Source organism: Heloderma suspectum, chromosome 11 (assembly GCF_057233095.1).
Source record: "Heloderma suspectum isolate Gila_16-S chromosome 11, 16-S_ref, whole genome shotgun sequence".
Taxonomy (NCBI): Eukaryota; Metazoa; Chordata; class Lepidosauria; order Squamata; family Helodermatidae; genus Heloderma; species Heloderma suspectum.
In genome coordinates, this window is record NC_139468.1 from 17,853,046 (window position 1) to 17,867,910 (window position 14,865).

General features: G+C 42.6%; 1 protein-coding gene across 7 annotated transcripts in view; it reads right to left on the minus strand.

Moving 5' to 3' along the window:
• The window catches only part of MYO9A (myosin IXA), a 196,268-nt gene that overhangs the window by 114,571 nt on the left and 66,832 nt on the right, over positions 1 to 14,865 (minus strand). For all 7 annotated transcript variants that reach the window (XM_084817052.1, XM_084817051.1, XM_084817050.1 and 4 more), the window contains exons 3-4: positions 5,820 to 5,914; positions 842 to 904 (exon numbers count right to left, since the gene is read on the minus strand). In XM_084817052.1, the coding sequence (XP_084673178.1) occupies positions 842 to 904; positions 5,820 to 5,914 (158 nt within the window). The remainder of the gene's footprint in view (positions 1 to 841; positions 905 to 5,819; positions 5,915 to 14,865) is intronic.

Below are 14,865 nucleotides of genomic sequence, written 5' to 3' on the forward strand. Positions count from 1 at the left end.
TGACCCGACAGACCATAGGGGGCAGTTTATATGACACAAAAGACCACAGTAGGGCAGTCTGTATGACACAACAGCTGAGGCATTTGTGTGGCTGCCATTTTGCATATCCAATCCCCGCTCAGGGATTGTCATGTCATGCAACCCTCAAATAACCCTTGAACAGAACATAGGTTATGCAAAGGTTATTTAACCCTTGCATAACAGACACTCACTGGGCTCACACAACATGACAGGCCCCAAGCTGGGGTTGGATATGAATAGTGGCGCCTTCAGGCACTGCAGCTCATCATGGGTTAATAACCCACAACAAGATGTGCCATATTGTGTGAACCAGGTCAGAGATAGAAAAAGTTGGCCTCTGTTACTAGGTTGCCACTTGTACAACTGCCTTCAAGGTAGAAAGCCAAGAGGTACACCATATGACCCAGTTCACACTGAACAGCTGACTATGGGTTAAACAACCCATAGTCAGCCATGGCCATGCCAAAGCAAGCAAGTGCACTGCCTTCCAAGTGCTTGCTACTTCTGCTTTCTTTTCAGATCACCTTGTTCCTGGGTTGATGAGGGAGAAACAACCAAGAGTTTTAACCCAACATTTACAATAAACCACAGATGGAAATACTGTTGTATGAACTGGCTCTCTCAGACAAAGGGCATGAATCACTGTCATTCTTAATCATGTCAGATGGTTATCTAATCTCATCTTTTTCAAAAAACAAAACACATGCATACATTACTTATAAACCAGTATAATTGTACTTTAGTATTCTAGTAATTGTTTTGGTTTATTGTTCTTTATTCTCCCAATTACTTTATATGCAATACTTCATTCATTACTCACCTCTCATTATGTTCCTGATAGACTAGCCTGGACTTTTCCAACAGATATTTTTCAACATAAGCTCTACAAGAAAAAGAGAATATTAGCGTAGCGTAGTATTGCATGGGAAGAACAGTTTTATTTGTATTTGCTATTTTTTAAAATGCCACAGGTCTGATCCTTACAAGGAATGAAGAATCTCTGTGCATGCGAGGCAATGGACACCAAGCGGGCTGGATCATTCCCCCACATTTTTAGGCAAAACCACTTTGACATTATTTTAAGATTACAACTTGATACAAATGTATGAACTTGGAAGTCATAGAGAGACATGCCAACAGATTCATTAGATACCTCCATACAATAAAACTAGAGAATTGTTTTTGTCTTCTCATTACAACCAAGCCTTCTAAGCTAAACATCCAAAGGTCTTCCAGCAGCAGTTAACCTGCAGCTCCCTATCTATTCTCTTTTAGCAAAAGCAAGGCAATAAACCAGGAGTGGGTAATCACAGCTTCCAGATGTTTCTAGACTATAAACTGGCAGGAGCTGATGGGAGCTGTAGTCCAATAACATCTGGAGGGCCACAGCTTTCCATACCCCAGCAATAAAGAAAAGAGACCTATCTTGTGGTAATGAATTCTACAAGTTCATTTATGTGTTGAGTTGCATTATCTTTTAGGACAAGGAAAGGTTTCTTTATTCATTTTCTTTACACTGTTCAAAATTGTCTATATTTCTTGATCTCTTATGTCCCTCCCTTTGCCAACTTTTTTCTAAACTAAGGCAGCCTCATACTTTTAAGGTAAAGAAAGGTATTCACAACAAGATCTCGTGGAAAACCAGGAAGGGGGAGGAGTCCAGCGGACATCCTCCCTCTCAGCCCCCTGGACACTAGTCCATGGACTCCTGATGCTTGCCCAACCCAGTGTGCGCCGAGATGGGCAAGCTTGAGGATCCGCACTTACCCTCAAGCTTCCATTTTGCAAAAAAACAAAAACTAAAACTAAACAGGTAAGCTTTTTAAATAAATTGCCATTTTATACAAAATGGCAGCCATAAATGGGCCATTTATGCAAAATTGCAGGCATAAATGGACCATTTATGCTTGCAATTTTGCGTAAATGGCCTATTTACAGCTGTCATTTTGCGTAAAATGGTGATTTACATAAAAGCTTACCAGAGGTTTTTCTCAAAATGGCAGCTCACGGGTGAATGGGATGCCACAAGCTCTGGGTTGGGCAAGCAGTGGGAGTCTGGAAAGTGGCACGCAAGGCAGGCACATTTAAAGTTGTCCATCCCTATTCACAGCCCCTTGATCTTTTTGTTGCTGCTTTGCACTCAGAGATGAGCAGGAAAGGGGTATGGAAATCATAAGTTGGCAGAACTGGCCACTTTTAAGCACAATACTACAGCAACCTTCCCCAAACCCGTACCCTCCAGATGGTTTGGTCTACAACTCCCTGAGCACTAACCATGGTGGCTGGGAATGATGGGAGTTGCAGTCCAACACATCTGGAAGGTACCAGGTTGGGGAAGGCTGTATTGTACTTTCAGAAGATGACAGCAATTTTTGACATAGGCCTGTTCAGTTGTTACTTGGCTCCCAAGATTCTACGCCTCAGGATTGCATGCACCCCTTGCCTGCTCCACCCAATGCGGGGACAAACTACCAGCGTGTATTGAAAGGTGTTTGGTCTATAATGCATGATCCTCCTAACCCTGTGAGACAGATTCTGCTGAACAGGCCCATGGGGTGTATTTTCTGAAAATACCCTCATATTTTGGTTAGGTAGAAGTGGTCCTTTCTGACAATACTTCAAATTATCAGAGGTGTATCTGGGCAATGAAGGTTCATATGGCTTTTTATAGTTATAGAATTTAGAGCATTTAAATAACACAAGTTGGATCTATAACAAAATGTTGCAGTGTGGAATGCTCCTGTTCAGGATTCCAGCCAGCCATGCCTTCTTCCAGAATACTCCATTCCATTCCCCCTCCTCCCTGGTTTTCCATCTGTGTGCCTCCAAATGGTCAGCTTTCAGTGTTCACTGAGCAGTTTTGAGGTTCTTCTCCCCTTAGTTTTTTCCCCTAAAGATTTTTTGTACTTCTACAAACCTTGGAATTCGCTCAAGCTTGCTTGTACTTCCCTCCTGTGTATGGATGGCGTCATTTTGGCTACGTAAGGATCCACACTTGAAGAATGTGTCTGCTATTTAGTATATATGATTCATAACTGTGTCAGCTATACAGATAGCAGCAGACAATGCCTCACAGTATCGCCATGCAGTAAAGACTAGAATGCAGCACTCTGCTTTTCACCAAAATCGCAGACCAAGCTTAAAGGAACAGAGCTCTCTTTTTTGTGCTGTGTTGAGAGGTGTGGGTAGAGTAAACAGTTAGAGAAACAGGGGCTCTGAATATCAACTTGCCATGGTTGACTTCTGTATCTTATTACTTGTGAACATAAGGCAGTTGGAGTGATAATGTACTTGCTCTTTGCTAATCTATTCTCCAGAGGAAATATAACTGTAAAGAAACTGGCCCTCAACCTGGATTGCCGCTAAACTAAGCACATCAATAACTGGAAATACACATTTTTTAGGAAATGTCTGCAGTTTCAAGGTGTACTGCTTGTTTGTTCTGTTCCATTTCTGTTCTCGTCATCCCATTAAACAAAATTCAGCCTTCTCAGAGAGGTGGCGTATTAATTAATCCTGTACAAAGTGAACCTTTCATGATACCGTCTATCCTTGTAGAAATGCCAGTGCACTAACACTAGAGAAAATGGCCTGGTTTGCACATCATGATAACCCAGATTTTTTCAAGGTCTGTGGTTTGTTTAGCTGCTCCCACCAGCAGTGGAGGGATCAGGAAGCATGTACCAGCATGCTGCCCCATTCATGATAACCCAGAATTTTTTAAAAAAATTCTGGGTTATCATGGTGTGTGAACCAGGCCATGATCTTAACTGTATAAATTAATTTTCTAGTCTGTAACCCCAAATTTTTACAGAGTTTGAATTCCCATATATTCAGACCATAATGGATAGCAAGGCATAAACTGCAACAACTCAATTCTACTCTGCATGTGTGTTGTGGCTTAATGGGTGATCACTGATCTTGGATGACAAAGCATAGCTGAATTTTTTTCCTTGGCTTTGCTTGATGACAATTGCTCATGAACAGTAGCTTCATCACCCAATAGCTCATCACCCAATAGGAAATATACAAGGGGATATTTGTGAGTATTTAATGTGGCTAACAGACAAAAGGGAATGAAAAGTATGTTTGGCTGCCTCTTTTGGAGAAGGTACTGCACCTGCTTTGCATGCAGAAGGTCCCAGGTTCGATCCCTGGCATCTCCTGGCAGGGCAGGGAAAATTCTTGCCTGAAACCCTGGAGAGCCACTGCCAGTCAGTGTTGACAGTACTGGGTTAGATGGGCTAAGGGTCTGACTCAGTATAAGGCAGCTTGCTACGCTCCTGTGTTCCTAAGCCTAAGTTTCTTGAACGCACAAAGACTTCTTCAAGCAGTAAATTTCTAACAAGCTTTTCTTTACCTGTCAGCTGCAACACTGTAGCAAGACTCATTAAATGCATTCTGTACCAAACAAAGGTCTGATGCACCTAACTTCCTTGGGAGTCAGAATTATGGTACTACAGCTACTCATCGTAGCTCAGATAAGAATCTATGGAGTCATCTTCACTTTTTAATGCTTTCTCCACTGATACAGCTGGGGGAAGGGGGGGAGTTAACTGTTTATATTTGATGGTCCTGGATATGACAGCAGAACAAATAGTGGTGCACACAACTCTCTCAAACGCAGGGTGTGCCCATCAACAAAGAAAATAGGATATTTGCATCTTGCCTGTGTTTCAAACTCCTCCCTACCCAGCCACATTATAAGGTATGTAACATAGAATAGCATACATTATAAAAACTGATAGTATGACTGTTTACTGGGCGGGTAGCTAGGGACTTACAAGTAACAACTGCTGTTGACCATGAAAAGCAGCAAAAGTCTTTTAAAGAAATGCAACAAGGGAAGAATTGAGAAAATGAGCAACTCTGCCCCCTGCCTTTATATAGCTTTGTTCAAGACTGTGAAGCTTTTACTAGATAATTAAATGTAACTAGAAGATTCCAAATGGCTCCAACTGTAGGATATCCATCAGACTGGGCAAAGCCATTAAAAAACTGAAAATCTGCAGTCACAAAAAAACATTTTGGAGAATAATGGAACATGATGAGTTGAGCTGTTCTAGAAGCCTTCCAGTGTTAACAGGCTTGACATTTTCCAACTTACGGATTGACAGGGCTCCAGAAGGTCAGGCAGTCATAAAGGTTTGTGCTGGACATAGGACATTATAATACAGAGCGCAACTTTTATTTAAAATCAGCTTCTAAAAACTGGATTTAAGCAGTTTATTAAAAAAAATGAGTGGAAATATTATTATTATTTATATTTATAAAATAAATAACCCACAAATCAGAAACTAAATTACACTAGATCCTCGAGTAGTTTGGTTTCTGGTTTGAAGGTTAACCTCTTCAGCTGGTGCTCTGTCATTTACTTGCATAAAATTCTAGCTAACTGTAAAATAACATTTGCCCTAGATTCAAGGAGCTGTGGAAGTTATGTGCCCTCCAAAGCCCAACAAAGTCCAGGGAAAGATTCCTAAGTGAATGATGGACTTTGCTCAATGATTTATTATATCAATTAATAAAGAAAATGTGTGTTTCAGACATTTACCTTCTGTATCTCTCTTGTGATTAAAAAGAAAAGTTGTGGTGAAAAGAATGTGGTAAGTTCAAGCTTCTTTAACAGAAGATACTTATATCAAGCCAATTATTTGTCCTGCATGGCATGCCCACATCTTTCCCAGACAAGTAACTAGGGCCAAGATTTACATGGGATGTTTTAACATTCCCACCATGCATGTCCAAATGCCAACAGCTGCAGCCCAACCATGCTTAAAGCGCTTATTGCCACTTACCCACGCACAGTGCCAGTCTCCTGATAATTCACTTGGATAAACTTGCCAAAGCGACTTGAGTTGTTATTGTGTGCGGTCTTTGCATTCCCAAATGCCTGTCAAAATAAGAGGAGATAAGTGTTGAAAGACCTAACTGAGCAATTCTATGGGGGAGTAAGAGGGAAACTGAGGTAGAAGAACCACCTTTTCTTCTGTACCGCTAGCTCGTGCCAGCAGGGCAAAACCTAGGGGTACAGCCTTTTCCCCTTTTTATACTGGGGGTGGGGAGAGATGCAGGTTTTTGCTTTTCTCCTTTGGCCTTATATGGTCATTTTTTTTATAAAACATTGCCAGCTCCAGGACTGGCATAGCTTTCCCACTTTTTTTAGGGGGGGGGGGAGAACATAAAAGGAACAGGACGGCTTTGAATCCAATACCTCCCTTATATCCCCAGAACACCTTTTTGGGGCTCAAGTTACAGGAAGCCAGATTCTGGCTGAACATCAGGAAAAACTTCCTGGCTGTTAGAGCAATATGACAATGGAACCAATTCCCTAGGGAGGTAGTGGGCTCTCCCACACTGGAGGCATTCAAGATGAGGCTGGACAGCCATCCATCAGGGATGCTCTCACTTGGATTCCTGCATTGAGCAGGGGGTTGGACTCAGTGGTCCTGTAGGTCCCTTCCAACCCTACTATTCTATGATTCTATAATTCTCCCTCTCTGATGTTGGAGTTTCAAGGGAAAAACACTGGCTGCAGACCTTTACACAGCCCCACAGAAGAGGCTTACAAGTTCAGATGTCCCATTCTGAAGGCGGATCTCTCTCCCTGCACTTGGAAAGGAGATCTAAAAAATCATTTGGGTCCTGGGATGTCTTCCCAGGATTGTGCCCCAAGTGCTCAGGGATATGCATTCCCCCAGACCTCACTTTTAAAATATGGGTTTCTGCATATAAATACAGGGAAAAGGAGGGTTAAAAAATATTGAAGAATTACTCCAGACCATGCTCATGTTTAAACTTACAATCTTAGGTAGAGGGGCAGCAAAACATTTTTTATTCTGAGAAATAAAATTGCACTCATAGTACCTCTGCCACAAACAAAATCAGTGGTTAGGACAGTAGGCTGTGAAAATTAATTACTTTGAATCTACAGTTCCGCGTAATGCACTGTTAAGTGCAATGATGCAAAGGAATACAATTTCTGGTGTTTAGAGAAATTTATAATTTCATCAGTTATTTACTTAAATTTAAGAAGTAAATTTTTTAGCTTGTCATTTAAAAAAAATCCAGAATTGAATATTTTGCATTGCTAACATTTTTACTGACTGTCGATAAAGACTTTAATACCCATATGGGTCAGAACTGTATGGGGTAAACACAGCGTCAGGAGGATTTTACTGTTGCAGCAAGCTGTCTTTCTAATGAATGGCTGATTTAGTATCTTGGGATAGGTTAAATCCATGCCTGGGAATGGACAAGGCTCATGACTGGATTTTGGCACTCAACCAAAAGCATACTGCATATATTGTCAATTATCTGAAGTATAACTGTGTTCCACACTATAAGAGCTACTAAAATATTTCATTACAATTTGGAGATATACGTTTTTAAAGCTTTTGTTGTGTGAGGCCTAGCACACTGGAATGTTCAATGCTGTCTGAATTTTTCAAAAATCATGTCTTGCTCCATTTATTGTGCCTGTGCCTAACATTGCCAACTCTGCAGAGAGATACCAAGGGCAGCAGCAAGTATCCCAATTCTCATGCTATATTCAACAATATGCAGGCAAGTGTCAGGAGGTTTGCCAACCCACATTTTACTAAAGCTGTTTTTGCAGAGATAGCAACTGATCTCGCATCAACTACAGTCCACACCACTATTGTTCTGCTTAGCACAGCTATCATATGAAAAGCAGGTTGTGGGGTTCCAAAAGGGTGCATGTATTTGACTGGCCTTAGAAACCGGATGCCCTCTGATGTTTTAGGCTACAACTCCCTAACCACTGGCCATGCTGGCTGTAGTCCAAAATATCTGGAAAGCACTACTCTGAGGAAGACTGTATTTGATTATTTATTTATAGGGAATGATAAGCCATTTTTAGGACTACGTCCTCCCAAAGTGATGTATATTGAAAGAATAGTAAGATACAAGACAATACCAGAAGAAGGAAGAAAGGAAGGTTTAAGACTTGTTGAAAGGACTGAATAGTGGAGGAGAGGCACAACTCCATTGGGAGGGCATTCTAAAGCCACGAAGCCACCACTGATGAAGGCACTTTACCATAAGGAGATGACTGGTGTGTGGATAACCGGAGCTAGGTGTGGCTGCTGTATAGAGGACCTCAACTAGCAAACCAGCCTAAGCTGATAAAAATAATTCCTGTCCACTGCCACCACCTGAGTTTCTCCAGATAGCAACAAGTCCAGAAGCACTCCCAAGCTGCGCACCTAATTCTTCAGGGCGATTGCAAGTAGAGATGTAAAATTTCCAGAATTGTTTAAGCTTCTGGACACAGAAATGGGTTTGTGCAGGGTGTCCAGAAAAACAGAAATTTGGGGGGAAATAGAAAAATATGTAGTATTTATTTATTTATTTGTTTATTTATTTATTTATTTATTTATTTCATTTCTATACCGCCCAATAGCTGAAGCTCTTGGCTATGTTTTTTTAACATTCTTCACAGATCTAAAGTCTCTTTGTTACTTTAACATAAAATGTATTGCGTATGCTTTGTTTACTCATAAAGTCATCATTAAAATTTCAAAATGGTTAAGATAAAGCCCTTTATTTTTTATTTATTGTACTTTTAAATTGCTCAAGAACCATTAGAAAATTTATAATTGTCTGAATAAACTAAACCTTTAACCTTAATATACCAAACATAATTTTATGAGAAAAATTATAATACATTTTAGATTCCTATTTTATGTCTGACCAAAGGGAGCTTCAGTAAATACTCCCTGAAACACCTGAACTATGCTAGAAGCCAGATGAAGCAGGAAGAGCTGGAGGCCAAGGAGGACTGGTGGACAGTATCTGTTCCTGTCAATGACGAATTGTTAGGGGTGGAGTATGGGAAATCTGGTCTAAAGGAAAAGCTATTGAGAGTTTATTTTGCTGGGGAAAACTCTTACCTATTAGGGATGGTAACCAAACATGTTTAATTTAAATACCTTTAAACCAGGGGTGGGAAACCTCCAGGGGTCGGGGGGGGGGCTACACTGGTCACCCTGGCACCCTGCAAGGTTTAAAAAAACAGGTGGGATAACCCACACATTGTTTCATCATATGTGGTGGCAGTACAGGGATAACCTAAAGCGTTTCCCTCACATGAAGGTTTTAGATCTACGTTAATTGATTGCTACAGTATCTAACTAGAACAATCCCAGAAACACAGGACTCTATAGAACAAAACCCAAATAGTTTTGCACATTTTCCTGACATGTTATCATGTTGTGACTCTAATCACATGTTGGGAAATTGAGCATGACTTGGAGCATCCCTAAGGGTGTAATCCTATGAGATCCGCCCTTGATACTTGGAGGCTTACAAGTATCCAGTGCAGGGGAGGCAGGGGCAGAGGCAATTGCTACCTCTGCCACACCTCCTGCTATGCATTTTAGCTAGTTGGGCTTTTTCACCTAACTGGAGCACTGCAGAGTGGGAGGGAAGGAGGCTAGAGAGGCCTCAGCATACAGCATAAGCTGGCCTCTCCAGACACCCCACCCCCCGAAACACCCCCTTTGTGACCTCGGAGAGGCAGCTGGCATGTTTTTCTCTGACCTGGCTGTGAGGGGGAGGGGGAGGCGATTCTGGATTCCTAGATCTGAGGTTGGAGTGTTGTCTCCGACCTCAGATCCAAGAATCCAAAATATCCTATGCCCCCCCCCAACTCCCTAGGGGCAATAGGATTGCTCCCTAAATGTCTATCAATAAAAGATACCTTAGATCAATAATATTAATAAGGAATGGAAGAAATAAGCATACTTGGAGCCTTATAGAGAAGATTTTAAAACCATTTTCCTCCATGCCTTCAAACTTTCCAGAAATTTTACACCTCTAGTCTTACATTATGTCATTTTTAGAAATTATTTTGGAGGAGTCAAGACCTAGCAGCAATACATGAATCCGTTCTCTTAAACATTTGATTCATCATTTTAATTTTAAAAAATCAGAATTCAAGGAATGTTTTTCCAGGGAGTTTCCCAGGCCTTTACATCTTGAATTGCAAATCCATCAAAGATTGGTTATATACCACTATCCAGATTAGGATGGATAGATTGATTAGGTTTTTATACCACCCAATAGCCAAAGCTCTGTTTTCCAAACCAAAGAACCTCCATCTTGCTCAGCTTAAATTTCAGCTTGTTCTCGTTCATCCATTCCAATAATACATCCAAACATTTATTCAGGAGTTCCACTGCCTCCTTGGGACTCATATATGGAAGAGAAGTAAAGCTGCATATTATCTGCATATTGGTGGCATTGCAGTTCAAACTTCCAAATGTCTTCTCCAGGCAGTTTCATATAGAAATTGAAAAAAAGGGTGATAGGATGGAAGCACCCCACAAACCATAGGCCATGAGGTAGAACATAAGTAACCCAGCACTATCTTCCAATACTGCTCACCCAGGAAGGATCAGAATAACAGCAGCAGTGTGTCTCAAACCCAGACTAAAGAAGCTGGAGAGAAGGATACCATGATCAATGGTATAAAATATCACTAAGAGGTCCAACAGAGCCAGGAGGATTGAACTCCCACTATCTAGCTCCTAGCACAAGTTCCTCACCAGGTGACCAAGGCTGAGTTCATCCTGAAGCCATATCTAAATCCAGACTGGAATGCATCTACATCAGTCTTCTCCAGTCACCCAGCTGGGAGTTGCAGTCCAACACATCTGGAGGGAACCAGATTGGGGAAGGCTATTATAAATAATTAATTTCCTCCCAAGCAACTTGAAGCTAAGAAGCCACCATCTTCTCCAACACCTTACCCAGAAAGGGAAGATTAGAGACTAAGTGGTAGTTGTCTAGGTTCAAAGGCTCTAGTCTAGGTTTCTCTAGCAAAGACACATCACTACTCCTTTTAGAGCAACAGGGCCCATACCCTCTCTCAATGGGGCACTCACTACCTCTGATGCCCAAGCTTCAAACATCTTCTGAAGCTTTTAATAGCTATGATGGGTAACAAATGAAAACCCAAGCAATAGTTATAGATGGTAACACATAAGCAGCATACAACAGCGCTAGATGGCCTAAATCAGCGTGTTAAACAAGGTCTGTGGATTTAACTTGTGGAGGAGGAGGACTGCTTATAATTAACTTTGCACATAATCAAAAGGTGATAAATTATGGATGCAGCAACGGGGCATCTCCTCAGTGGGGAATATGGGCCACTCCTCAAACATTTGGGCTCGATATCCTTAGCCCCATGTTATTATTTAATTGTATTGCTTTTTTTTTTGGTAATTGTAAACTGTTATCAACCACCCTGAGCACTTCAATTACAGTGCAGGGACAAACAAAATACAAATGTTCTTAAACAAAATAAATTCTTAAATATTACAAGTTTCATTTGTTGAGTGTGGTGAACTACAAGCTACAATCTGGTCAGTGTATCTATGACCAAAATACCAAGACACCTTTTAATTTAGCAACAGTAATATGTTCTTTAAAGGAAGTTTACACTGGACTGGCCACTCTGTTTGTGACTGGTGAGGAATGCTGGAGTTGGAACTGGGGGGGGAGGACTGGCTTTTGCAGCTTTTAAGAACTCTGCTACCTTAACCTCTTGCTATGCAACTGAACTGCTCACCCCCTCCTCCGGCAACCTTTGTTGGTGGTACTGAGTGGAAACACCTGCTGGGAAGCCTTCTCACCAAGGCAGGACACTCTCTCTTGGCCATTGGACATACCCCAGGCCTCTGAGAGAGATAACGGCAGCCCTGCTGTGTGGTGGCGGGCTGCTCAGGCAGGGGCATCCCTGAAGGGAGCGATACCAAAGGTGGCGGGCCCCTTTGGTCTGCCCATTTGGGATACCACGAAGTTGGCAGCACCCCACTTTCTTTTTTGGCTGCTCCTTACCTCTGTCTTCTTATGCCGTTTAATATCTGTTGTGGGGGGGGGGGAGGTTCCCTGGGTGAGAGCAAAGGTCTCCTATAATAGCAGCTACTTTCAGCAGTTGCCCACCCTGGGTGAGAGACAGGGTTAGGGAGCTTGTGTGTTAAAACTGCTTTCTCTGCCAGGGTGAGAACCTGTGGTGGCTAGAAGTTGGTCTCCCTCTGGGTGAGAGGAGAGGAGTATAACACTCCAGGTGAGAGATGGTGTGCATGAGCCTGCAGTAGTAGCTCTGTACGACTGAGAATTAGTTTGCTGGTGGGTTGGCAAGCCTGATATCCTCTATGTGACCAGGGGCTGGTTATTTCCACTAATGATTATCTGTGACTGTGGGTTGACTGTGGGTGACTGATGGAATGAATGGAGTATGTGAGTTCTGAATTTTTTGCCTCAACATGCATCACTTTATACTTGCTTACACTGAACTGCATTTGCCATTTAGATGCCCATTCACTCAGTTTGGAGAGATCCTTTCGGAGCTCTTCATAATCCCTTTTTGTTTTAACCACCCTAAATAATGTGGTGTCATCTGCAAACTTGGCCACTTCACTGCTCACTCCTAATTCCAGATCATTTATGAACAGGATGAAAAGCATTGGTCCTAATACAGATCACTGTAGGATCCCACCACTTACTTACTTCCATTGGGAGAATTTACCATTTATTCCTACACCCTGCTTTCTGTTCTTTAACCAGTGACTGATCCATAAGAGGACCTGTCCTCTTATTCCAGGACTGCTAAGTTTGCTCAGGAGTCTTTGGTGAGGGACTTTGTCAAAAGCCTTTTGGGAGTCCAAGTAAACAACGTCTACTGGAACACCCCATCTACATATTTATTGACACTCTCAAAGAACTCTAAAAGGTTAGTGAGACAGGACTTACCTTTGCGGAAGCCGTGCTGATTCTTTTTCAGCAGGGTTTGTCCTTCTATATGCTTAATAATTTTATCTTTCATAACGCCTTCAACCAATTTACCTGGAACAGACGTTAAGCTAACGGGCCTGTAATTTCCTGGATTCCCCCTGGATCTCTTTTTGAAAACTGGTGTTACATTGGCCATCTTCCAGTCCTCTGGTATAGAGACTGATCTTAGGGACATGTTGCATATTTTGGTTAAAAGATCAGCAACTTCATATTTGAATTCTTTGAGAACTCTAGGATGGATACCATATGGGCCCAGTGATTTATTTGCTTTCAGTTTATCAATAAGGTTGAGAACGTCATCTTTCGTCACCACTATTTGCCTCAGTTTCTCAGACTCCTTTCCTGAAAACATCAGTTCAGGTACAGGTATCTGTCCTATTATCTTCTGCAGTGAAGATGGATGAAAAGAATTCATTCAGCTTCTCTGCAATCTCCTTATCCTCCTCCAGTACTCCTTTAACTCCATTGTCATCCAATGGTCCAACTGCCTCCCTAGCTGGTTTTCTGCTTCTGATATATTTAAAGAATTCTTTATTGTTGGCCTTGATGTTGTTAGCAATATGGACTTCAAAATGCTTTTTTGCATCTCTTATTGTCTGCTTGCATAGCATTTGTGCAAACCTGTACTCCCTTTTGTTTTCCTCACTTGGGCAAGGCTTCCATTTTCTGAAGGAAGCACTCTTTTCTCTAACAGCTCCCTTAACACTGCTCGTTAACCACTGGTACCAACATGGACCATGACCACTGTCTCCACCCCAGCACTATCTACTAGGCTATCTAGATGGTGCGTGATATCTCCAACCTTCGCACCAGGCAGGCAATTCACCGTGCAGTCTACACGCTCATCACAAACCCCGCTGTCTATGTGTCTAATGATTGAATCTCCCACTACCATGAGCCCTCCTCCCCCCAGAGGCACATCCTCGGTGCAAGAGGATATTTGTTTGTCCTCTGAGGATTGGGTCCCTTCTAAAGGATTGTTTTCCTCTTCCTCAGAATGACGCCCTCCTTCTCTGAGACCCGCATTCTCCATGATAGCAGAGGAGCTGTCACCCTGGGAGTGGGACACAGCTAGTAGGCCCCTGAAGGTCTCATCCACCAACCTCTCTCCCTGTCTTAGCTTCCTCAGGTGAGCAACCTTGCCCTCAAGGGAACAAACTTGTTCCCTGAAGGCAGGAGCTCATTACACCGAGCACACACACACCACTTTCATCCAGCAGATAGATAGTCGTACATGTGGCACTCAATGCAATGAAGCTGCTGGGAGCAGTCATTAGGGGATTTGGAGCCAAGTGCCATCAGTAGGCTGATGACACACAGCTCTATCTCCCTGTGACATCTTAATCAGGAGAGGCTGCGCATGTCCTGGAACAGTGCCTGAACTCAGTAATGGGCTGGATGAGGGCCAGTAAAATGAAATTGAATCCTCGCAAGACAGAAGCCCTGTGAGTGAGTGGTTTCCGAGTCCAGGAGGTAGGCTCATTGCCTGTTCTGGATGGGGTTGCACTCGATCTGAAAGATCAGGTCTGTAGTTTGAGAGTACTCCTAGATCCATCAGTGTCACTGGAAGCCCAAGTGGCCATGACAGCTCGGAGTGCCTTTTACCATTCCTCAGCTGGTTTGCCAACTACAGCCTCTCTTGGACAGCGATATCTTGGCCACAGTGGTATAGGCACTAGTAACCTCAAGACCGGATTACTGCACTGCACTCTATGTGGGGCTGCCCTTACGGCTGCTCCAGAAGCTGAAGCTAGTGCAGAACACAGCAGCTCAGCTGTTATCGGGAGCTGTCCCTTTTCAGCATGCAACTCCTTTGCTAAGGGAACTGCACTGGCTGCCTATTCACTACCGGGCCAGGTTTAAAGTTTTGGTACTAGTGTACAAAGCCCTAAACAACTTGGGACCAGGATACCTGAGAGAGTGCCTTCTCCCTTACCAACCTGCCCAGTCACTGAGGTCATCAGAGGTCATCAGAGGTCATCAGAGGTCATCAGAGGTCATGTTCCTGGTAGTTCCACATGG